A 22,831-nucleotide genomic window follows, 5' to 3' on the forward strand; every position below is an offset into this window, starting at 1 on the left:
TACGAAAACATATAAAAAATCTTAAAGTAACATTCTAAAAAAAAAAAAATTGAAAAACTCTAATAACTTCCACAAGAATCTGTTAGAAGCAAAAAAAAAAAAAAAAAACACACAGAAACCAGATTTAAACCCGTATTCACAACTTCCTTGCTCTCTCACCAATACTATTTTCAAAGACCACAGAGATGATTAAAGGCAAATTCTCACGAGTGTTTCTCCTGTTAACACTAGAAATCTCGTTAATCTGTCACTAGAACCATAAAAACACCATCAGTCACTTCAACTAAAGCCTTTTGAATGCAATGGAGGTGCGTGTAGAAGAGTGCTATGCTTACGTGACAGTTAGGAGTGATCTGGTTTTGTAGACTTGCTTGCAGGTAAAAAGAAGTAATAGGACGTAGTAATCTCAATAAACAGACATTCCTTGGTACGACTTCAGGACAGACCACATAATTTGCACCCTTAGGTCTGTGTGGTCTGAGCCTGTCTGTCTGTGTGTGTGTGTATGTGCAATATTCTCTCTCTCTCTCTCTCTCCCAGTGAAGACCTCCATCAGCTGAGCGGGATGCGAACCTTGGCCCGCTGAGTGTTGGGCGAGGAGGTTACCAGTGAGCCAGTGTGTGTGTCTGTGTGTGTGTGTGTGTGTGTGTGTGTGTGCTCACGCGCGCCTGTGTTGTCTCTCAAATTACAGTATTTTGTATTTAGATATTTACTCTTACACACACACATACACACACACACAAACACACTTTAGCAATCTGACAAACAAACTTCCTGACCTTCCCTCTCTCCCTCCCTCCTTCCCTCCTTCCCTCCCTCGGTGAAAGTGGAGGGGTGTGGTCTCCCTCCCCTGCCCCTCACCCCCTGCTCTTCTTCACTCTTCCCTGCCGCAAACTTCTAGAAACTGGAACACGGCGCATAATAATTACTCTTATGGAGACTGTCTGTTCTTTTTTAACTTTCAAATACGATGGAGTCCGTTTATATGTTTGTTTTACCTTGACAGTCCCGATAACTTCATGAGCGTTAGGTTAGGTTAATAGCTACATTCAAGAAGGCTAAAGGAGAACTAAACTAAACTAAAAGAGATAGGCTGCAGAGATAAACTAGAGATTACTTCAAGAGTGCGTTAGGTTAGGTTAATAGCTACATTCAAGAAGGTTAAAGGAGAACTAAACTAAACTAAAAGAGATAGGCAACAGAGATAAACTAGAGATTACTTCAAGAGTGCGTTAGGTTAGGTTAATAGCTACATTCAAGAAGGCTAAAGGAGAACAACTAAACTAAACTAAAGAGATAGGCTAAAGAGGTAAACTAAAGAGAAAATTAAAGAACGTGTTATTAGAACCATGGAAACGCTCTTGAAAATCCCAATAACTCCTACTACAGCCTGTTAAAGCATTAATAACTAGTCCTGAAAAATACCCTTGAAAATGCCAATGACTTCTTTTGAAAAACTCTGATAATTTGCACCGGAGCTTCCTAAACTATCATTGGAACCGTGGGAACATCCTTGAAAACTAATAGCCTCCATCAGAGCCTTTTAAAACTATAACTAAAATCGTGAAAACACCCTTGAAAATCCCAATGACTTTCACTTTAGCTTGATATACAATTATTACAGAAAAGCACCCTTGAAAACGCTACTAACTTCCACTAGAGCCTGTCAGATTAGCACTGTAAACATGAAAAAAAAAAAAAATCTTAAAAATCCCAATAACTCTTACTAGGCCTTGCTAAACTATCATTAACTAGAGTCCTTGAAAATGCTGGTAACGTCCATTAGAACGCGTTAATCTGTCTATAGAATGCTGAAAACTTTTGAAAGCTTCTATAACTTCCACTGAAACCTGTTTGACTTTCACTAGAAGCACGAAAAACAAATGAATAAGTAAATAAATAAATAAATAAATAAACAAAAATCTTGAAAATACCAATAACTTTCACTGGACTCTTAAACTGTCACTGGAATCATGAAAACACCCTTGAAAACCCATATCACTTCCACTAGACGAGAAATGTACAAGAAAACAAAAAAATGAAATAAAATAAAATAAAAAATAAAAAATAAATAAATAGAAAATGACTGACAATTTATTTCGTCAAGTATCTCATTGCTTAGAAACAGTAGGTCACGTTTTAATCTTCCTTTGTGTTCCTGTATGACTGCACGTATTGTTGTGATGACTAGAGGCTGTTATGGCGCGTTAATGAGGAGGTAATGGGAAGAAGGAGCATGCTACGTAATCTTCCTGCTTGGAGGCGGCGCGGTGTGGTGAAAGGGAGGGTTTTGTGTTAGGTTGTCGATGTATGTTGGAGGATTATTAGGCTTTTGTTTCAGGGAGCTATTCAGTTTTTTTGTCTATTTATTTATTTTATATAGGCAGGGATGTTTTGACTTCTCTTTGTCTTTCTTTTTCTTTCTTTTTCTTCCTTTTTTTGAATGGGTTCAGATTTTTTTCATTCTTTAAGCAGGTAAGTTAATATTTTTTTTCCTTTTTCTTTCATTTCTTTTTTGTTCAGACCTTTTATTCAGAAATTTATGCAGGAAACTTCGAATCTTTGTTCAGATAGTCTTTTTGATTGCCTTATTCAGTGGGATCGCGCGCGCTTTGGGGTCGAGGGGTCTTCAAGGCGCACGGGTTTGAATCCTGTCCGCTGCTGGAGGGTATAGGAAGGGCATTCACTGGCGATAACGGGTTACCAGATGACAAATAAAAAAAAAAAAAAAAAAAAAAAAACTCTTACTCATATTCTTACATAAACTGAATTTTTACATAAAGTTATTCAGATTTTTTTAATTCATTTTCTTGCATAAACTCTTCCTCTTTAAATAATTACGTAAAGTTATTCATATTTTACTTATATTTTTGCATAAACCCACTTTTTTTTTTTAATTCTTACGGAAAGATATTTTGACTCTTATCCCTATATATAAACGAATGAAAGTCACTGAAAGCTTTAAACAAGGAAATAGACGGCGGGACACAATGATAGTGGCTGTCAACTTATGTGTGTAGTTTTAAGTAATTGAGGAAGTTAATTAAGAGGTGACGGTGAAGTGAAGCCTCATGCAGATGTTGACGTGAGGGGAGCCATATGGGTGAAAGGTATAACTCTCTCTCTCTCTCTCTCTCTCTCTCTCTCTCTCTCTCTCTCTCTCTCTCTCTCTCTCTCTCTCTCTATGAATCTGTGTGTGTGTGTGTGTGTGTGTGTGTGTGTGTGTGTGGCGGTGAGTGGGTGCGTGCAAACTACACACACACACACACACACACACACACAAACACACACACATACCCTGAATAAATCTAACAAACTAACTAAACAGATAACTAAATAAACAGGCAAATAAATAAAAGGCAATGAGATACCACAAAACGGGACATAACGACCTTAACACACACACACACACACACACACACACACACACACACACACAAAGCCAAACACATCAACAAAGCGAGTACGTTTACACAGCTTCTTTGCCTGTGGTCTGGCTCATAAATTTAATTACTTTTTTCCCCTGCCAACTAGAAACACAACCGCAAGGACGGGAGAGAGGGAGAGGGAAAGAAGGAGGGAAAGAGAGAGAGAGAGAGAGGCTGGCTGGAGGTAGCAGTGGTGGTGCAAGTATAAAAGGATCGCGGTACCTTCTTTCGGCACAGTTCTTCACAGACCGTCGAAGAGTAAACAAGAGCAAACATGTACTTCCGTCTTCTGATTGTGAGTAGAGGAGAGTTGAGACAGCATGAGAGAGAGAGAAAGAGAGAGGGAGAGATCCTGTATTCTAAAGCACTTTCTTCTCTCATCAGGACTATTTTCAAAGGTCACCAGGATGATTAGTAAGGTTCTCATTAGTGTACGAGTATTCCCCATAAATGACGCAGAATCTGTTAAATTAGCGACCCAATGATGAAAGCTCTCTTGAAAACCTCAGTAACTTCCACTGGACTAGAAGCTGTTCATTTATTACTAGACTGATGAAAGCACTTCTGAAAACCCAAGTAATTTCCAAAATACCAAAATTAAACCATCACCACATCACCACAATCAGGATAGCACTCTTGAAAACCTCAGAAAAGTCGGTGATCTCCACAGTGGCCTTTTCATCGATCACAAGATTTATGAAAGCGCTCCTGAAGACGTCAATAACTTCCATTAAAGCTTCTTAAAAAAAAACAATCGAGACAAAAGATTGAGACCCTAAGTGAGTGCAACCCAAAGAGTAGGGGCTGGGGAAGGCGGAGAGCGACAGGTGGTGGTGGTGGTGGTGGTGGTGGTGGTGACGACAGATGAGGCTGTGGTGCGGTTCATAGGCCGCGACGAAAACCACTATGAATCTACTGTGAAAGATAAACTAATCCCTCCCCTTCCCGTGTGCAGGTGTGCGTGGTGGTGGCGGCGGCGGTGGCGGCGCCCACCTACGACACGCCCATCCCCATCCTGAAGGACGACCGCACCCAGAACGCAGCCGGCGAGTACTCCTTCAACTTCGAGACTGGCAACGGCATCGTGCGCAGCGAGTCCGGCTACCAGGCTGACGGCCAGGAGAACTCCGGTGCCTTCAGGTGAGGCGGGAAATGGGAGCACGGCGGGGACTGGGAGGGAGGGAATGGGTGGGAGGGATCACACTGGGGGGGGGGTGAGGCAGGCAGCAGGAAGGAACACAAGCTTGTTTCTTCCTTTCAATATTTGCTTTCTATCTCTTCCTCGCCGCCGTCATTTGTCTGTCACGTAGTAGCCGTAGTAGTAGTAGTAGTTGTAGTAGTAGTAGTAGTAGTAGTAGTGGTAGTAGTAACTCTCAGTCTCGCTCACCACCGTAATCCCGTTCCCCTCACGCCCTCACAGCTACACCAGCCCCGACGGTACGCCCGTGGCCATCTCCTTCACCTCTGGCGCTGGTGGGTACCAGCCCGAGGGCGCCGTGCTGCCCGTGGCCCCAGCGCTGCCCTACGAGCGCACCCAGGTCTTCGGTCATTAAGCTTGCCTGTCTCCACCGATGCACGCTCACCACGCTCACCACCACGTCCCCGGCTCGCCTCAATGTCTCGCCCCGCTCGCAGGAAGCTTCCTCACACACAGCGGCGGAACTCTATTTATTGTCGTCCTCGCGGCGGCCTCGCTCTCTTGTTTTTCTAAGTGTAAATAAACAAAGAATGACTGTAAAGTGTGTTGTATTGCTGATAGCCTGAGGAGAAGGAGAACGAAAGAGTAAGGCGGGCGAGGAGTACAGAATGGCTAAACTCATGAACCAAAACACCTGACGCGTCTGGCACACTGCGGTTCATCATTCTAACTCGACCTGCAATCTTCCATCTCCCGACATGATTTCTTTTTTTACTTTATACAAACATAAGTGAGGCTCTGACCACAGGCAACAGACCAGAAAGGAGAAGTCCACTGCAGGTGCCAGTGGTAAAGGAGGACAGGGGCGAAGCAAGTCCAAAATTAGAGAAATGCGTGGCTAGGCTTTACTCTCCCCACCACAGACACTAGGCTTTCCTGCCCTCCGCTATCCTCGTCCCTTTCCTTTCTTTTAATATAAGAGAACTCTGGCCACGAGCAACAAAATAGGAATAATAAATAAATAAAACTACCCTGAAGACGCCAGTGTCAAAATGAAAGCAGGTCCCCCCAAAAAATACAAGTAAAAAATTAATCCGGCTAGGAAAGGCTAGACTCCCACAGCACGCGCCTCTCCTGCCCTCCGCTGCCCCGCTACCTTGCTCTTCACCTCTGACCACGCACCACAACGATGCCGGCGACTTCCCCACGAATGATGAAATGTATATTCTATCGCGTATTGGCGAGAAATTGATGTTATTACGAGTGAAACTACCCAGCAAGGAAGAGGCGTTTGTGAAGAGAGTGGCTGGTGTGACAGGCAAGGGTGAGTATGGTATGCAGCGGAAAGGCAGGCGTGTTTTGTACAGGGACTGACGCGTGTAGGCTTGATGGCTTCTTGCAGCTTCCCTTGTTTTCTTAAGTTCTTGTGCGGCAACAGGAAGCTTTAAAACTAAGAACATCAAGCAGATTCATGGACGAGGATAACAGGTAGAAATAAGTATGTTTTATACAGGGACTGACGCGTGTAGGCATGATGGCTTCCTACAGCTTCCCTTGTTTGCTCATGTTGTTGTGTTAAAACTGACATCTGCAGGAGCTTATACCTTGCTGTGGAGGGTGAATAAGGGTCGATGCAGTGAATGTGACTCACCAAGCAGCAGGGTGACGAAACACCGACTCACAAACAGCAATCAAAACAATGCACAGTTGGTTCTAATCAGCGCATACTAACAATTTTCACTTCTAAACAAATTCTCATCAGCCTTAGTCCTCATGCATAGATAATAAACATATATTAACATTATTTTTAATGATGTGAGGCTTAACGTTATAAATATCGCCATAATATTGTAAGCTAGAACACAACACGCCGCTTGTCAGACAAATGGTTCGGGCCACACCGCAGCGTCCGGAAGGCAGCAGGATAGCGTGGCGGTCGCGGTCAGGAATCAAGTAGCCTACCACTTTTAATAATTATTCTACTGTGTTTTATGTCTTCCAGTCTCCCTCATGGAAGCGTCTGCCTTATTCAGTCCATCTCGACCAACAGACCCACTACTACTACTACTACTACTACTACCACACTACTACTACTACTACGACTAACAGCACTCACTACTTGCAAACCCAAAGGTGAACCCGTCCCATGCTCCACCACGAAATGTTTGCAATGCCCTGTCACAATGCAGGCGCCCTCAGCACCCACAGCCACGCCAGCCTCGGCAGCCCCCAGTGTGGTCATGATAGGGGAGACGCCGCGCTGCGCTGTACACTGTGGCCTGTGAAGGGAGTGTGTGGAGGAAGAACGAAAATACTTTGTGTGAATTGTGATGTGATATTGTTGATTGTCTTAAATAAACACCAGCCGAGAGAAGGAAGAAAACTGCGGCCACCTCATTTTCTCCGCCGCGCGGCCACGCCCACCACCACCACCACCACCAGGACCAGCAGTGAGGCAGCCATAGTATATAAGGCGTGAGTGAGCGAGGCAAAGCAGACAGTGACCTGCTCCTCCTCTCGTCGCCAACATGATGAAGCTGCTGATTGTGAGTCACGCCTCCTCTCGCTCTTTTCCTTGCAGGCGGCCCAGCGTGTTGTGCTGCCGTGCCTCGCTGGGCTGTGCCAAGGCAGCCTGGCCTGGCGTGGCCTGGCGTGGCCTGGCCTGCCACCCTCGCCAGCCTCTGTGTGACACCGCCAGAGTGATACAGGAGCGGAGCGCCCCTGATGACCCCTAACACTGTCTGTCCCCGTGTGCAGGTGTGCGTGGTGGTGGTGGCGGCGGTGGCGGCGCCCACCTACAACACGCCCATCCCCATCCTGAAGGACGACCGCACCCAGAACGCAGCCGGCGAGTACTCCTTCAACTTCGAGACTGGCAACGGCATCGTGCGCAGCGAGTCCGGCTACCAGGCTGACGGCCAGGAGAACTCCGGCGCCTTCAGGTGAGGCGGGAGGCTGGGAGCACGGCAGGGACTGGGAGGGGGGAGCACACAGGGAGGGAGAGTGGCAGGGACTGGGAGGAAGGGAGCACACAGGCACGGAGTGACGGAGGGAACACAAGCTTGGTGACTGATCTTTGTAGCAGCAGCAGCAGCAGCACCAGCAGCAGCAACAGTAGTTATAGTACTAGTAGTAACTCTCAGCCCACCACCCTAACCGCGCCCTCTCACGCCCCCACAGCTACACCAGCCCCGACGGCACGCCCGTGGCCATCTCCTTCACGTCTGGCGCCGGCGGATACCAGCCCGAGGGCGCCGTGCTGCCCGTGGCCCCGGCGCTGCCCTACCAGCGCTCCGACACCTTCGTGCACTAGACGCCCACGCCCACGCCTACCACAGCCTATCCTGTCCTCAGTGCCCCCGGATCTCAAGCTCTGCCTCACGCACAGCGCCAGATCACTATTTATTGTCGTCCAGGCGGCGGCCTCGCTCTCTTGTTTCTCTGAGATAAATAAACACTGAAACACTGTAATGTGTTGTGTTACTGATGCACAAACGAAAGCCAGAGAGCAACAGACCCTTGTCCTACCAAGGCTGTTTGCTAACTACTACTAACTAGCCACAGGGCAGAGAGACAGGACGGTGCAGCAGAAGGCTCCTCACCACCCACCACTCCCTGCAGCTTGCCCTCACATGGAATTAGTTGGGAAAACCATATTTCACTTTTTAAAAGAAATTAAAACTGAAAAAAAAAATAAAGAAATAAACACTATCGATTGATATATAATTTTTATATCAATATTTTTCTCCTTTTCATGATTTAATCATCTGTTATCTTAGAGGAAAATTTCAATCGCATTTTTTCCCATACGGGTCCTGGGCCTTAATAAAAAAAAAAAAAAAAAAAAAAAAAAAGTAAAAAAATCAATCTCAAAATTTGTGTCCAGCGCTGTGGATGTGTTCCTTACTCTTAAAGAAGAACCTTTGCATATCTGTTAAATTTTTTTTTTCGAATTCTTACATAGATAATAACCGTATTTCACTTTAAAAGAAATGAAGACACTAAAATTATTGATATATACTTTTTACATCAATATCGTTCTACTTTTCATGATTTAATAATCTGTAATCTTCGGGGAAAATTTTTAATCGCAACTTTTTTTTTTTTTAAATAAAAGTGAAAAAAAAAATCAATTTCTATTTTTTATCCAATAACAGGAATGTCAACTGTAAACAAGTCCGCCCCAGTTGTTGTGATGGAAGTCGAAGGACGAAGACAGAGGACGTTAAGGAGGCTGTGTGTGTGTGTGTGTGTGTGTGTGTGTGTGCTAGGCAGTCAACGCCAGCATCCTGTGTCGAAAGAAGGACAGTCGACGGTCGAAAGAAATACGTACATCCTACGTCATACAATAGGCCATTTACCTGCCGCGCTTGCTGGCGCTGTGTTTTGTGTTCTTATATTCTGAGCCGTGTGACCTCAGCGTCTTTTATGTACCAGGTGTTGTGAGGAGACTGTCTGCTGAGGAGTGCTGAAGACTGCGGGACAACGCTAAAGACAGTGGAAAAGTGTGACACGTTGGCAAACTTGTGACCCAGACTACTGGACCCATCACACTTACACAACACACGCAGAATTACAGAGACGCACAACACACCACACACCGCACACAACACACATACCTACACAAATTACCTCAAGAATATATCTAACCTACCGAAGATACACAGTGAAGACCAGTGCCAACCCCTGCCAAAGAGTTAACACTCCCCCCGGAAGCTTGCGTCCCACTCTGCAGGAGAGTCGACAGTACAAACGCTATACAGTATCGCTGCCGCACCTCTGATGACAGACTGGGCACCACTGGAGTACTGTAATTGATAGAGTGTGCAGGCCCTTCAAGTCTTGTTACCAATTGGAAGTTAACCACCCAATTACGATTATTTCTAAGTTAAAAACATCTTAAAGACTTTTGTTTTAAAACTACACTCCATTAAGCGTCCCTTCCTTTAAACTACCTTCCAGCCTCTCTCATGGAACCGCCTGCCCTGTTCAGCCACCTCGGCTGTCCCACACCATTACATGCAAACTGACGCCCTTATTTTAGAAAGTTGAACCCGTCCCATGCTGCACCACGAAATGTTTGCAATGCCCTGCCACAGCACAGGCGCCCTCAGCACCCACAGCCCACGCCAGCCCGGGCAGGCCCCAGTGTGGACATGACAGGGAAGACGCCACGCTGCACACTGTGGTCTGTGAAGGGAGTGTGTGGAGGAAATATGAAAATGCACTGCATGAGTTATGAAGTGATTTTGTTGTTTGTTGTAAATAAACACGAGGAAGGAAACCACGGCCACCACACGAGACCACGCCCACCACCACCACCACCACCACCACCACCAGCAGTGCTGCCGCCACAGTATATAAGGCGTGAGTGAGCAAGGAAAGGCAGACAGTGACCTGCTCCTCCTCTCGTCGCCAACATGATGAAGCTGCTGATTGTGAGTCACGCCTCCTCTCACTCTTTTCCTTGCAGGCGGCCCAGCGTGTTGTGCTGAGGCAGCCTGGCCTAGGGTGGCCTGGCGTAGCCGGGCGTGGCCTAGCTTTGCGTGGCCTGGCGTGGCCTGGCCTGCCACCCTCGCCAGCCTCTGTGTGACACTGCCAGAGTGATACAGGAGCGGAGCGCCCCTGATGACCCCTAACACTGTCTGTCCCCGTGTGCAGGTGTGCGTGGTGGTGGCGGCGGCAGTGGCGGCGCCCACCTACAACACGCCCATCCCCATCCTGAAGGACGACCGCACCCAGAACGCAGCCGGCGAGTACTCCTTCAACTTCGAGACTGGCAACGGCATCGTGCGCAGCGAGTCCGGCTACCAGGCTGACGGCCAGGAGAACTCCGGCGCCTTCAGGTGAGGCGGGAGGCTGGGAGCACGGCAGGGACTGGGAGGGGGGAGCACACAGGGAGGGAGAGGGGCTGGGACTGGGAGGAAGGGAGCACACAGGCACGGAGTGACGGAGGGAACACAAGCTTGGTGACTGATCTTTGTAGCAGCAGCAGCAGCAGCACCAGCAGCAGCAACAGTAGTTATAGTACTAGTAGTAACTCTCAGCCCACCACCCTAACCGCGCCCTCTCACGCCCCCACAGCTACACCAGCCCCGACGGCACGCCCGTGGCCATCTCCTTCACGTCTGGCGCCGGCGGCTACCAGCCCGAGGGCGCCGTGCTGCCCGTGGCCCCGGCGCTGCCCTACCAGCGCTCCGACACCTTCGTGCACTAGACTCCCACGCCCACGCGCATCATCACCACGCCTACCAATAATGGCCTCGCCTCCCTTCAACGCCTCCCGCCTCTCCCTCACGCACTCCAGCGCAACACTATTTATTGTCGTCGTCGCGGCGGCCTCGCTCTCTTATTTCTCTGACTGTAAATAAACAATGAATGACTGTAATGTGTTATATTACTGATGTACCCTTCAGGAGGAGGGGGAGGAGGAGGAGGAGGAGGAGGAGAAGGAGGAGAGGAGGAGGAGGAGGTGTGCGCGGTAGGATGGATGGAACTGAGGCCTCCCGCTTCCCGCTAAGGAGCACTGATGACTGAGCACTGGTTAACACATCCACACATCGCAGAAGAAGAATGCGAGCAAGGTAACATCTTGAGCGACAGCAGAAGCAGCACACGTGCATAACAACACGCCAGGTGCTAGGAACGCTTTTCCCTCCACTCTGAAGGTAACAGAGGACCTTGGATTCTTGTGGGTGGCCTGCTTCCCACGCCCTGCCGCTCTGCACGTGTTCAAGCTAATGTGTCGTGTGTATCCTTTATCTTCTTGGGTTGGTTGCTTCAGTCACTACAGCAGTCCATCACGTGTTTGCTTGTTGCGTCCTCCTCAGTCAGTGGCATTTACAAGCATGTCTTCCGCTGCATCCATGAACGTACCCTCAAGTCCTTCTCTCTCTTCCTCCTGCAGGGTAAATCCACCTGCAGCAGCATCTCTCGCTTACTTTTTTTCTTTTTTTACTTTTTATTTGTTTATTTCTTACTTATCTATCTGGCTATTCTTCGTTAGCGCTGCCTCCTTCACGCGCCGAGACGAAGAAAAAACAAAAGCAAGGAGAAAGAAAAAAAAGCGTAAAGAAGAACAAGAAGAACAAGAACAAGAACGACACGTAAAAGAACAATAACAAGAACAACAACAACAACAACAACAACAACAAGACAACCAACCAAGAAACAAACAAACATCACAGCACATCACCTAAATTCGTAAACACACACACACACACACACACACACACACACACACACACACACACACACACACACTGCATAGCTCGTGCCCTTCACTGCCCGCCACGCCACCACACGCCCTGAAAGCTTTCCACACCCCTGACCCCAAAACGCCACTCCCACACGCCCTCAGGTCCGCCCATGGTCCCCGCCACCGCACCCACGCCCTTTGGAACCGCGGAGGCAGGGGTTGGGGAGCCGCAGGAGTGTGTGGTGCCACGCCCTCACTGTAGACGAGATGTGGAAGACACAAATTGGTACGTTTCTTAAGTGTTCGGTCCTTTGTTGCTCTTCTTCTTCTTCTTCTTGTGCTTCTTGTTCTTGTTCTTGTTCTTCTGCTTCTTCTTCTCTTGGGCTGTTTTTTTCTTGGGCTAGTAGTTGTTCTTGGGCTGATTCTCCTTCTTGTTGGGCTATTTCTTCTTCTTCTCGTTCGTCCTTTGGATTTCTTCTTAGGCTGCATTTTCTTCTTTTTCTTCTCCTCTATGCGCTGTTTCTTCTTCCTTCTTCTTGGGATCCCTCTTGTTCTTGTTCTTGTTCTTCCTTTCTCCTACTGTCCTGTGTCCCCATCCGGTCTCAGGCAAATCAGTACATTCCCCACAGCACAGTTACGTAACAGTCACTCGCCTCCCCGTCAGCAGGTGAGAGCAACGGAAGCTTTCATCATCCACCCCTTGTCCACGAGTTGCGTCCTTCACTCCTCGCAACTCTTCACTCTCTTCATCTTCGTCTATCTGTTCGTTTTCCTCCATATTTATTAGTTTTCCTGTTATGTTATTAGCACTTCTCTCTCCCCCACCAACGTAGCGTCTCTTTTTAAAACCTCTTCACTCCCTTTTCTTTTGTTTATTCGTTCCATTCTTTTCCTGTTAGTTTATCTGTTGTGGTATTAGCATCTCCATTATACCACGAACATACAGTGTCTCTCTTCTTGATTTTCCACGTATGTTTAGCAATCTGTCAAGGTTTTCATGGAGGTATATTGTCTGGAGCGTTTAATCTCCGGTGATGTGCAGAGGTAGGCGCAGAGCTAAGCGAGTGGTTGGCACAGAGGTGAGGGTGATAAGAACATAACAAATTAAGCAAAGCAGCGAGAAGCTATCAAGCCTTCACGTGGCAGTCCCTGTTTCCACTGGTCGTCCCCATCCATAAAGATGTCTAGTCTCTTTAAAGTTCGCTAATGACTCAACACTGACAACCTGATTACTGCGTCTGTGCCATATGGGAGCAGTGCTTCAGGCCTTCATGGTGAGTATCTCTGGCCAGACGGTCACTCAGCAGCCACACTCAAACCGAAGCTTTGCAAGTTCCAGGTTCGTCCTCGCTGCAGTGGCGGTCCCACGCGCATGTTAGGCTCCATACGGCGAGCGGTGCATGTGCTTTAGAGGTGAAAATTGCTTTCCCTCCCTAAGTGGTGCTTGTGGTGCTGTGGTGACAAGATGAGAAAGAATTGTAGTTATCATGTGATTGTGTTGAGTGTTCTATAAAAGCCCTCGAAAGAGAGGACGACTGGGAGGCAGGGACCCCCCTGCCGAGTCCTCGGCCACGCCCACCACAACCACACACCACCACGTTCATCGGCAGCCCACGGTCGCGGCCGCCACAGTATATAAGGCGTGAGTGAGCGAGGCAAAGCAGACAGTGACCTGCTCCTCCTCTCGTCGCCAACATGATGAAGCTGCTGATTGTGAGTCACGCCTCCTCTCGCTCTTTTCCTTGCAGGCGGCCCAGCGTGTTGTGCTGCCGTGCCTCGCTGTGCTGTGCCAAGGCAGCCTGGCCTGGCGTGGCCTGGCGTGGCCTGGCCTGCCACCCTCGCCAGCCTCTGTGTGACACCGCCAGAGTGATACAGGAGCGGAGCGCCCCTGATGACCCCTAACACTGTCTGTCCCCGTGTGCAGGTGTGCGTGGTGGTGGTGGCGGCGGTGGCGGCGCCCACCTACAACACGCCCATCCCCATCCTGAAGGACGACCGCACCCAGAACGCAGCCGGCGAGTACTCCTTCAACTTCGAGACAGGCAACGGCATCGTGCGCAGCGAGTCCGGCTACCAGGCTGACGGCCAGGAGAACTCCGGCGCCTTCAGGTGAGGCGGGAGGCTGGGAGCACGGCGGGGACTGGGAGGAGGGGAGCACACAGGCACGGAGTGACAGAGGGAACACAAGCTTGGTGACTGATCTTTGTAGCAGCAGCAGCAGCAGCAGCAGCAGCAGCAGCAGCAGCAGCAGTAGTTATAGTACTAGTAGTAACTCTCAGCCCACCACCCTAACCGCGCCCTCTCACGCCCCCACAGCTACACCAGCCCCGACGGCACGCCCGTGGCCATCTCCTTCACGTCTGGCGCCGGCGGCTACCAGCCCGAGGGCGCCGTGCTGCCCGTGGCCCCAGCGCTGCCCTACCAGCGCTCCGACACCTTCGTGCACTAGACGCCCACACTCACGCCCACGCCCACCAACAACAGCCTTGCCCCTCCATCTCTTCACCTCACCTTTCCACCTCTTCCCACCTTTCCACAGGCTTCCCTCCCTCTTCATCTTTCCATCTTTCCATCTCTCCACCTACTCCACTTCTTTGTCTCCTCATCTCCCTTCCTCTCCACCTCCTCCACCTCTCCATCTCTTTACTCCTCACCTTCCGACCTCTCCACCTCCTAAATCACCCTCCTATCCATATCTCCTCCTCCTTCTGTCCCCTCTCTACCTTTCCATCTCTCCACTTCTCCACCACCTCATCTCTCTACTTCTCTACCTCCCCCACCTCACCCTCCACCCCTCCATCTTTTCACTCCTTATCTTCCCACCTCTCCACCTCCTAAATCACCCACCTATCCATATCTCCACCTCCTTCTCTCTCCTCTCTATCTTTCCATCTCTCCACCTCCCCACCTCCACATCTCCCCACCTCCTCCACCTCCCCCTCCGTCTCTCATCTCTACACCGCTTCTTTTCCTCCCATCCATTTCTCCATCTCCACACCCTCCTCCACCTCCCCCTCCCCTCCCTCAGGCACACCAGCAGAACACTATTTATTGTCGTCCTCGCGGCGGCCTCGCTCTCTTGTTTCTCTGAGTGTAAATAAACAATGAAGGACTGAACTGTGTCGTGTTGCCCCCAGTATGTTCCCAAGACGCTGGACAATGAACAATGCACGTGGACCATTGAAACACTCATGGTAAGAGAGAGAGAGAGAGAGAGAGAGAGAGAGAGAGAGAGAGAGAGAGAGAGAGAGAGAGAGAGAGAGAGAGAGAGAGTTGTGAATAATGAAAATATATACTAGGAAATATTTCATTCATAAAATATCTTAAATTGAACGACCTTTAACTCACCAAGAGGAAGAAACCAGGCTACTACTACTACTACTACTATTACTACTACCACAACAATAACAACAACAACAACTAATAATAATACTAATAATAATAATAATAATAATAATAATAATAATAATAATAATAATAATAATAATGACAATCAACAGACATCAGTAATGCTTTATATTTTTATTTGCTGGGAGGAACAAGTGCACTAAGGCAAAAGATCCTTCATTAAGAAATACACAAAGATAAAATAAAAATAATAGATACTCTTCTGTGAAATTATATTAAATCTTTTGTTCTATTTATCATTTCTCTTTATCCGCTGAGGTAAAAAAGAAAATCATGTGAGGTTCTTTAGTCTTCATCAAATTCGCCTTCGTCATTTCTTTTTTTCATCCGTTGAGGCAAAAAAAAAATCATATCAGGTTCTTTAGTCCATCAAATTCATCTTCATCATTTCTTTTTTATCCGCTGAGATAAAAAAAAAAATCATGTCAGGTTCTGTAGTCTTCATCATAATCATCTTCCTCTTCTTCTCTTCTTTCCTTCTTTATCCATCTGTTTCATTTGTTTCATTCGTCTCCGTTGTTTCATCTGTTTCACTGGTCGAATTAGCAGTGTCCCTTCGCTCACGCAGCATACGGAGCCCTTGCAGACCTGTAGCAGGGGAGAGGACTTAGGGTGGAGAATTACCAAACCTAACCTAGCCTAACCTAAAGGGCCTTGTAGCTTGATTGTACGAGCACCCTTGAGAATCCCATGCACTTCCACTACATTCCTTGAAAAGCTGCAATGTTTAAAAATATGAACCACTCTCTAGTTCTGCCGATGTTCAAAATGGAGTTAACCACTTACCACCGCGATATCCCTTGTAGCAGTCCAGGCAAGGGGCATCACCCATAGCCGCCTCAGCCACCACCAACGGGCTGAAGGCGACGAGCACCAAGAGGAGGGCGAAGAGAGCAGTACGCATCTTGACCGTTGGATTGGAGGTGCTTGGCGTTGGCTCAAGGAAATGTGATGCCAGCAGGAGACTTCGCTTGCTCTTATATACGCTAGAGCGCCGAGTACTGTACTTAAAAGGGATGGAGGGTTTGGAGAGGATGTTTATAAGAAAGGCAGGGATTGAGGCTTGGTGGGTTTGGGTGGGTCAGGAAGAAAGGAGTACGAGAAGAGGATGGAGGGTGTATGGGAGGGTGACAGAGAAGAGGAGCTTGCAGGGTTGGAAAAACAGGAGGGTTAGGCTGGTGTTCGGGTGGGTGAGAGAGAAGGCAGGACTGAGAAGTTTAAGGCCAGATTTTTTAAACATGGTGTTAGGAGTTATTAATACTAATGTAGTATTGTAGAGTTGGTTGTTATTAGCCGGCACGTAGGTACATCTCACCAATTTCAGTATGAAGCCACGATGGTCATATTCTAGAGACCTTTCCCGCCGTTATTACTAACTGTTTAGGTTCCATTCTTTCACAGACACATGTGAACAGTGTTTGGGGGTTACAGGGGAGGCGGCACTTCACCCACTCTCTTGTACGTCTGTTCAAATGTGTCTGCGGAACAATGGAGCTAAAACAACCATTAACAATGGCTGCAAACGACTCTACAATACTGCCACCACTTTTTCCTGAATGATTTTTATACTCCTGTCAATTAATCTCGTAATCATCAGCACAAGACTCCATAACCTGATTTAGTTAGCAGCTAACAAACAAATATTGCTAGGATAGTTTTGAAAACCCTTGAAAACAATTACTTCATTGCATACATCTGCAGCATATGTAGAACTCCTTCATCTTGTGCGTCAAGCTGAGGAGGTGAGGCTTGCCACAGTTGTTCCCTGAGACAGCCAAAATCTGTTCACATGTCTCACTGAGGAGAGGCTCTCACCCACCACCACACTCCACCGTGTACTACAGATTACACAACGTACACCCCCAACTACAAATAGAAAAATCATATATACATAAATAAATAAATAAACATATATATATTTATTTATTTACAGTGTTACATGTAGACTGTTTAGGCAGGAAAACTGTAAAGCAATGATCACTTTGGCGGGCACCTGAGACACTTCAGAGCTGCCAACCTGTGCGAGGAGTAGCGTCGGTGGTGGGTTCTCCTAACACCACGTCGTGTCTCCCCGACTTTAAAAAATGCATTTGCAAAGTCAGTAAGAGGAAATACGCCGTGGGGCTTGGTGATGGAATTTACCAACACAAACGCTTAAAAAACCGTGCCTTAGAGAGGGAGTGAGGAAGACGAGAGGGCGGGGGGAAGTGGATGCAGGAAGGGGGAAGGGCAATTGGGGGAGGATAAAAAATTATTAGGAGGGTTACAGAAGGAGGGCATGGTGGGAAGGTGGAGAGATGGAGGAATGCCAAGAAAAGTCGTAATAACGCAGTGTAATAGTGAGAGAGAGAGAGAGAGAGAGAGAGAGAGAGAGAGAGAGAGAGAGAGAGAGAGAGAGAGAGAGAGAGAGAGAGAGAGATGAGTAATGAAAACTAATACTAGGAAAATATTTCGTGCACAAAATCTCCTCACTTCAATGACAAGACGAGAAAAATAAAATAAAAATGTCTGGAATTTCAAAAGTTTCCTAGTGTGTTGTTTTATCCCTCCTCCTCCTCCTCCTCCTCCTCCTCCTCTTACTCCTCCTCCTTGTTCTTTATCCTGAGGTATGTCATTCGTCAGTGACCTTCATTCTCTCTCTCTCTCTCTCTCTCTCTCTCTCTCTCTCTCTCTCTCTCTCTCTCTCTCTCTCTCTCTCTCTCTCTCTCGTTTTTCCTAGTGCCCATCCTCATCTTGACAACACACTAAAAAAAAAAAAGAAAAAGAGAAACAAAGGAATAAATTAAGCAAGACAAAATACAAACAAACAAACAAACAAACAAAATAATTACGATAAAAACAGCGTCACCATGCGCATCACTGAACACAACAAGATGACCCCGGCGCTGTCCTACGAGGGCTCTGACACCTCCCTGCATTAGACGCCCACGCCCACTAACAATGGCCTCGCCCATCCACCTCTTCCCACCTCTCCAATAGGCTTCCCTCCCTCTTCATCTCTCCACCTACTCCACTTCTTCGTCTCGTCTCCCCACCTCCTCTGTCTCCACCTCTCCTTCTTTCTATCTCCTCAGCTTCCCACATCTCCACCTCCTAAATCACACACCTATTTTATACCTCCACCTCATTCTCTCTCCTCTCTACCTTTCCATCTCTCCACCTCTCCACCTCCATACCTCTCTACTTCTCTACCTCCTCCACCTCCCCCTCTGTCTCTCATCTCTACACCTCTCCTTTTGTTCCCCTCCACTTCTCCATCTATCCACCTCCTCCACCTCCCCCTCCGTTCCCTCAGGCACACCAGCGGAGCATTATTTATTGTCCTCGCGGCGGCAGTGGCGTAGCTACGTGGGTGCATGGGTGGGCACGTGCTCCCCCAAGAGAAGCCGCCCACTGGCCACGGCTGCTGTGTGGCGTGGGAACCGTGGTGTCCCCCAAGGATAGAGGGACCATAGCCATACAGTATCATAAATAATTTAAACTGATAATTTACCCTCGGCCTCAAATGTAATAAATCCATCAGCAACTGAATGACACTGCAGTATTCACGACGCATCTCATCTTACTCCTTGAATGGAATATAATAACCTTTATTAATCCACGCGCCTTCAGATGGTCGCTGGTCAGGATGCAAAATATGCTTAGGGGAAGAGAGGAGGGAGGCAGGCTGGCACTAAGTAAAAGTCCCCACTCCTCAGTCTCCAACGAACTCCTCAGCTGTATGGGCTTCTTCAGCTCATCTAATGCCCCCCCTTCCTAATATTAATAACTAGCTATACCACTGCGCGGCGGCCTCGCTCTCTTGTTTCTCTGAGTGTAAATAAACAATGAAGGAGTGAACTGTGTCGTGTTGCCCCAGTATGTTCCCAAGACGCTGGACAATGAACAATGCACGTGGACCATTGAAACACTCATGGTAAGAGAGAGAGAGAGAGAGAGAGAGAGAGAGAGAGAGAGAGAGAGAGAGAGAGAGAGAGAGAGAGAGAGAGAGAGAGAGAGATTTGCGAGTAATGAAAATATATACTAGGAAATATTTCATTCATAAAATTTCTTAAATTGAACGCCCTTTAAATCACCAAGAGGAGGAAACCAGACTACTACTACTACTGCTACTACTACTACTACTACTACTACTACTACTACTACTACTACTACTACTACCACAACAACAACAACAACAACAACTAATAATAATAATAATAATAATAATAATAATAATAATAATAATAATAATAATAATAATAATAATAATAATAATGACAATCAACAGACATCAGTAATGCTTTATAAATTTTTTATTTCTGAAGAGTGAAACAAGTGCACTGAGTCAAAAGTTCCTTAATTAAGAAATACACCAAGAGAAAACAATAACAACGGATCCAGTTGTGTGAAATTATATCAACTTCACCATTTTGTTCTATTTATCAATTTCCTTCATGCATTGAGGTAAAAAAAAATCATGCCAGGTTCTTTAGTCTTCATCATATTCCTCTTCTTCCTCTTCTTTCCTTCTTTATCCATCTGTTTCAGCTGACTCCTTTGATTCAGCTGTTTCCTTGGATGTACTGGTGTCCCTTCGCTCACGCACCGCCTGCAGACCTGTGGCAAGAGAGAGAGGACATAAGCTGGGGAATTAAAGGGCCTTGTAGCTTGACTGTATGAGCACCCTTCAAAATCCCAATCATTTCCACATTTAAAATGTGAATTTTGACCTCTGTCGGCAGTTCAATAGGAGTTAACGACATCTATGAGTATCAATCGTTAATCACTCCCAGTAACTTCCACTTCCTCCCATGAAACGTTGACAAAAACAATAAGAAAAGTTTAAAAATAAAATCGTTAACCTCTGCCCTTTCATATAACAGACATTGCCACTATCGTCATTCAAATTACGTTATAATATTACAGAAGCACAAATCTTCAATTAATCCAATAACTTCCACTACATCCCATGAAACGTTGGCAGAAACGATAAGAAATGTTAACACGAACTCTGAGTCATATCAATGTGCACACTGTGCCTCATGCCGCGCTACATGACGCAGGGTTGAGGGGTGACGGGGGATGAGGGCAGGGAGCAGGGAAGTGTCCACACTCTAGCCCAGACTCAGCCGTACGCACAGCTGCCGCCTCGCTCACTACCGCGCGGTATGTAGCGCGGCAAGAGGCTTATAGTGAGGAAACGCCTTCACAGAGATCAGCTTTAAACAGAGACAGGATCCAGTGTCATCACACGTATACAACAGCAGTACTACTTACCAACGCGATATCCCTTGTAGCAGTCCAGGCAAGGGGCATCACCCATAGCCGCCTCGGCCACCACCAGCGGGCTGAAGGCGACGAGCACCAAGAGGAGGGCGAAGAGAGTAGTACGCATCTTGACCGTTGGATTGGAGGTGCTTGGCGTTGGCTCAAGGAAATGTGATGCTAGCAGGAGCCTACGCTTGCTCTTATATACGCTAGAACGCCGAGTACTGTGCATAAAAAGGGATGGAGGGTGTGTGGGTGATGGAGAAGGGAGGGGGAATTCAGGGTTTGAAAAGGATGTTTATAAGAAAGGCAGGGAGTGAGGCTTGGTGGGTGTTTGGGTGGGTCAGGAAGATAGGAGTTTAGGTGTGCAAAAAGAGGATGGAGGGTGTGTGGGAGGATGACAGAGAAGAGAAGCTTGCAGGGTTGGAAAAACAGGAGGGTTAGGCTGGTGTTCGGGTGGGTGAGAGAGAAGGGAGGATTGAGAAGTTTAAGGCCCGATTTTTTAAACATGGTGTTAGTAGTTATTAATACTAATGTAGCTGCTTCTTAGTACCTCTCGCTTTTTGCACCGTGGTGTTTGTGTCAACTCGTTAGAGACACCTCACGCCACAGGTTCCTGCAACAATTGTTGGCGTGTCCTGCCCCTCCCCAACAAGAAACACCAATGGTATTCACGATTGATATGCGATTGAAAGTTATGTTAAAAATATGATAATATGTCAATATACTTCTGTGCTAAAGCAAAATAGTATTCGTCATCGTAAGGAAAAGATTAAGGCGTTTATAAATGCGCGCGTTAGGCTGGGAGCACACCAGCGACTGTAACCCCACGTCGCGGTGCCATGTCGTGGCGGGGATGTGGCTCTCCATAAGTTTCCACTGTTTAGAAGCTGTGTCGCGCACACGAGCTTGTGTGGCAAGCGATTGTGGCGAGCTGTCGCTCATCCCCACCACAGCGTGGCGCGACTTTGTGTGAAGGACCCGCGCACACGAACGACTGTGGCTGAGCGACGGTCACGTGACGGCTACGTGCAGTCACTTACCAAGCGTTGAGGAGTAAACACATTTTCCTCTTTACATATCATATGTACCAATACCATGGATGCACTCGATATAGTTCGATTCATTACTGAAACTGAAAATCTGCCAGCAATATGGGGCGTGCACTGCAATGACTACAGCAATAAAATTGCCAAAGCCAAGGCATGGGTGGATGTGCCACAGTGGCGTGTGTCCATACACACGGGCGACTCTGTGGTGTGGCTCAGTCAAGACAGTCTCTTAAACATGCTTCAGTGTGTTCACTACAGCGTGGCGAACACAAAGTAGCTAGCTCGTGTACTCCCAGCCTTATGGTTTGGTTTCTACTGGGCGGATCACCCGCCACATTGAAAGAGCTGTTGATTTCCATCACCTCTCCAAGGTTTACAGCATCTTCACATGATGACTGCAACATTTAAATATTTTAATGCATAAAACATTAAGTTTTAGTTATTCTTGGTCAGAAACATTTTATATTTTCTAACTGGGCTTTATCAAGCTTGGGCTAGCAAACAGCATTACCTAGTAGATGAAAAAAACCGTATTTATGTAACTGAATATAGCACATCATATTGAGAATGTGAAATGCTGAACCAGATCGGCAAACAAAATCAAGACAGGCTATAACGCTGCAGGCGTGCAAGGTTGTAGGCTCAGCGGTGGCTGGCCAGTTGGTTGTTATTAGCCGGCACGTAGGTACATCTCACCCACTTCAGTATGAAGCCACTATGGTCATATTCTAGAGACCTTTCCCGCCGTTATTACTAACTGTTTAGGTTCCATTCTTTCACAGACACATGTGAACAGTGTTTGGGGGTTACAGGGGAGGCGGCACTTCACCCACTCTCTTGTACGTCTGTTCAAATGTGTCTGCGGAACAATGGAGCTAAAACAACCAATAACAATGGCTGCAAACGACTCTACAATACTGCCACCACTTTTTCCTGAATGATTTTTATACTCCTGTCAATTAATCTCGTAATCTCAACCTCCTCCACCTCCCCCTCCGTCTCTCATCTCTACACCTCTCCTTTTGTTCCCCTCCACTTCTCCATCTCTCCACCTCCTCCACCTCCCCCTCCGTTCCCTCAGGCACACCAGCGGAGCATTATTTATTGTCCTCGCGGCGGCAGTGGCGTAGCTACGTGGGTGCATGGGTGGGCACGTGCTCCCCCAAGAGAAGCCGCCCACTGGCCACGGCTGCTGTGTGGCGTGGGAACCGTGGTGTCCCCCAAGGATAGAGGGACCATAGCCATACAGTAATATAAATCATTTCTACTGATAATTTACCCTATAACAACAACAACAACAACAACAACTAATAATAATAATAATAATAATAATAATAATAATAATAATAATAATAAT

The 22,831-nt window shown here is 47.3% G+C and overlaps 5 protein-coding genes across 6 annotated transcripts; 4 read left to right on the top strand and 1 right to left on the bottom strand.

Moving 5' to 3' along the window:
* The first annotated feature begins 3,592 nt into the window (after positions 1–3,592).
* Positions 3,593–5,167, top strand: LOC135093043 (endocuticle structural glycoprotein SgAbd-2-like). The gene is made up of 3 exons (XM_063991912.1): positions 3,593–3,723; positions 4,384–4,568; positions 4,849–5,167. The coding sequence occupies exons 1-3, from the start codon at positions 3,703–3,705 to the stop codon at positions 4,979–4,981; spliced, it is 339 nt and encodes a 112-aa protein (XP_063847982.1). The 5' UTR covers positions 3,593–3,702; the 3' UTR covers positions 4,982–5,167.
* A 1,472-nt stretch (positions 5,168–6,639) lies between these two features.
* Positions 6,640–8,037, top strand: LOC135093044 (endocuticle structural glycoprotein SgAbd-2-like). The gene is made up of 3 exons (XM_063991913.1): positions 6,640–7,112; positions 7,324–7,508; positions 7,747–8,037. Exons 1-3 carry the CDS (start codon positions 7,095–7,097, stop codon positions 7,877–7,879), a joined length of 336 nt encoding a protein of 111 aa, XP_063847983.1. The 5' UTR covers positions 6,640–7,094; the 3' UTR covers positions 7,880–8,037.
* Positions 8,038–9,883: 1,846 nt separating this feature from the next.
* Positions 9,884–10,954, top strand: LOC135093045 (endocuticle structural glycoprotein SgAbd-2-like). Its single transcript, XM_063991914.1, has 3 exons — positions 9,884–10,004; positions 10,228–10,412; positions 10,651–10,954. Exons 1-3 carry the CDS (start codon positions 9,987–9,989, stop codon positions 10,781–10,783), a joined length of 336 nt encoding a protein of 111 aa, XP_063847984.1. The 5' UTR covers positions 9,884–9,986; the 3' UTR covers positions 10,784–10,954.
* A 2,395-nt stretch (positions 10,955–13,349) lies between these two features.
* Positions 13,350–14,876, top strand: LOC135093046 (endocuticle structural glycoprotein SgAbd-2-like). Its single transcript, XM_063991916.1, has 3 exons — positions 13,350–13,477; positions 13,689–13,873; positions 14,081–14,876. The coding sequence occupies exons 1-3, from the start codon at positions 13,460–13,462 to the stop codon at positions 14,211–14,213; spliced, it is 336 nt and encodes a 111-aa protein (XP_063847986.1). The 5' UTR covers positions 13,350–13,459; the 3' UTR covers positions 14,214–14,876.
* Positions 14,877–15,271: 395 nt separating this feature from the next.
* Positions 15,272–17,024, bottom strand: LOC135093047 (uncharacterized). Of its 2 annotated transcripts, none has more exons than XR_010263175.1 (3): positions 16,854–17,022; positions 15,959–16,178; positions 15,272–15,760 (listed from the first exon to the last, which is right to left on the bottom strand). XR_010263175.1 is itself a non-coding variant. In XM_063991917.1 (3 exons), the coding sequence occupies exons 1-3, from the start codon at positions 16,874–16,876 to the stop codon at positions 15,654–15,656; spliced, it is 333 nt and encodes a 110-aa protein (XP_063847987.1). In that variant the 5' UTR covers positions 16,877–17,024; the 3' UTR covers positions 15,272–15,653. The 2 variants fall into 2 exon arrangements, 1 of the variants encoding a protein (XP_063847987.1); XM_063991917.1 differs by having other exon boundaries at positions 15,959–16,173; positions 16,866–17,024.
* Between the last annotated feature and the right edge of the window lie 5,807 nt (positions 17,025–22,831).

The sequence above is a fragment of the Scylla paramamosain genome, chromosome 41 (genome assembly GCF_035594125.1).
Source record: "Scylla paramamosain isolate STU-SP2022 chromosome 41, ASM3559412v1, whole genome shotgun sequence".
Lineage (NCBI taxonomy): Eukaryota > Metazoa > Arthropoda > Malacostraca > Decapoda > Portunidae > Scylla > Scylla paramamosain.

Coding starts and splice junctions, on each gene's coding strand:
- LOC135093045 (XM_063991914.1), top strand. Junction 10,413..10,650: donor GAGAACTCCGGCGCCTTCAG/GTGAGGCGGGAG, acceptor ACGCCCCCACAG/CTACACCAGCCCCGACGGCA.
- LOC135093047 (XM_063991917.1), bottom strand. Junction 15,761..15,958: donor CTACAAGGGATATCGCGGTG/GTAAGTGGTTAA, acceptor CCCCTGCTACAG/GTCTGCAAGGGCTCCGTATG.
- LOC135093043 (XM_063991912.1), top strand. CDS start 3,703: ATGTACTTCCGTCTTCTGATT. Junction 3,724..4,383: donor TGTACTTCCGTCTTCTGATT/GTGAGTAGAGGA, acceptor TCCCGTGTGCAG/GTGTGCGTGGTGGTGGCGGC. Junction 4,569..4,848: donor GAGAACTCCGGTGCCTTCAG/GTGAGGCGGGAA, acceptor ACGCCCTCACAG/CTACACCAGCCCCGACGGTA.
- LOC135093044 (XM_063991913.1), top strand. Junction 7,509..7,746: donor GAGAACTCCGGCGCCTTCAG/GTGAGGCGGGAG, acceptor ACGCCCCCACAG/CTACACCAGCCCCGACGGCA.
- LOC135093046 (XM_063991916.1), top strand. Junction 13,874..14,080: donor GAGAACTCCGGCGCCTTCAG/GTGAGGCGGGAG, acceptor ACGCCCCCACAG/CTACACCAGCCCCGACGGCA.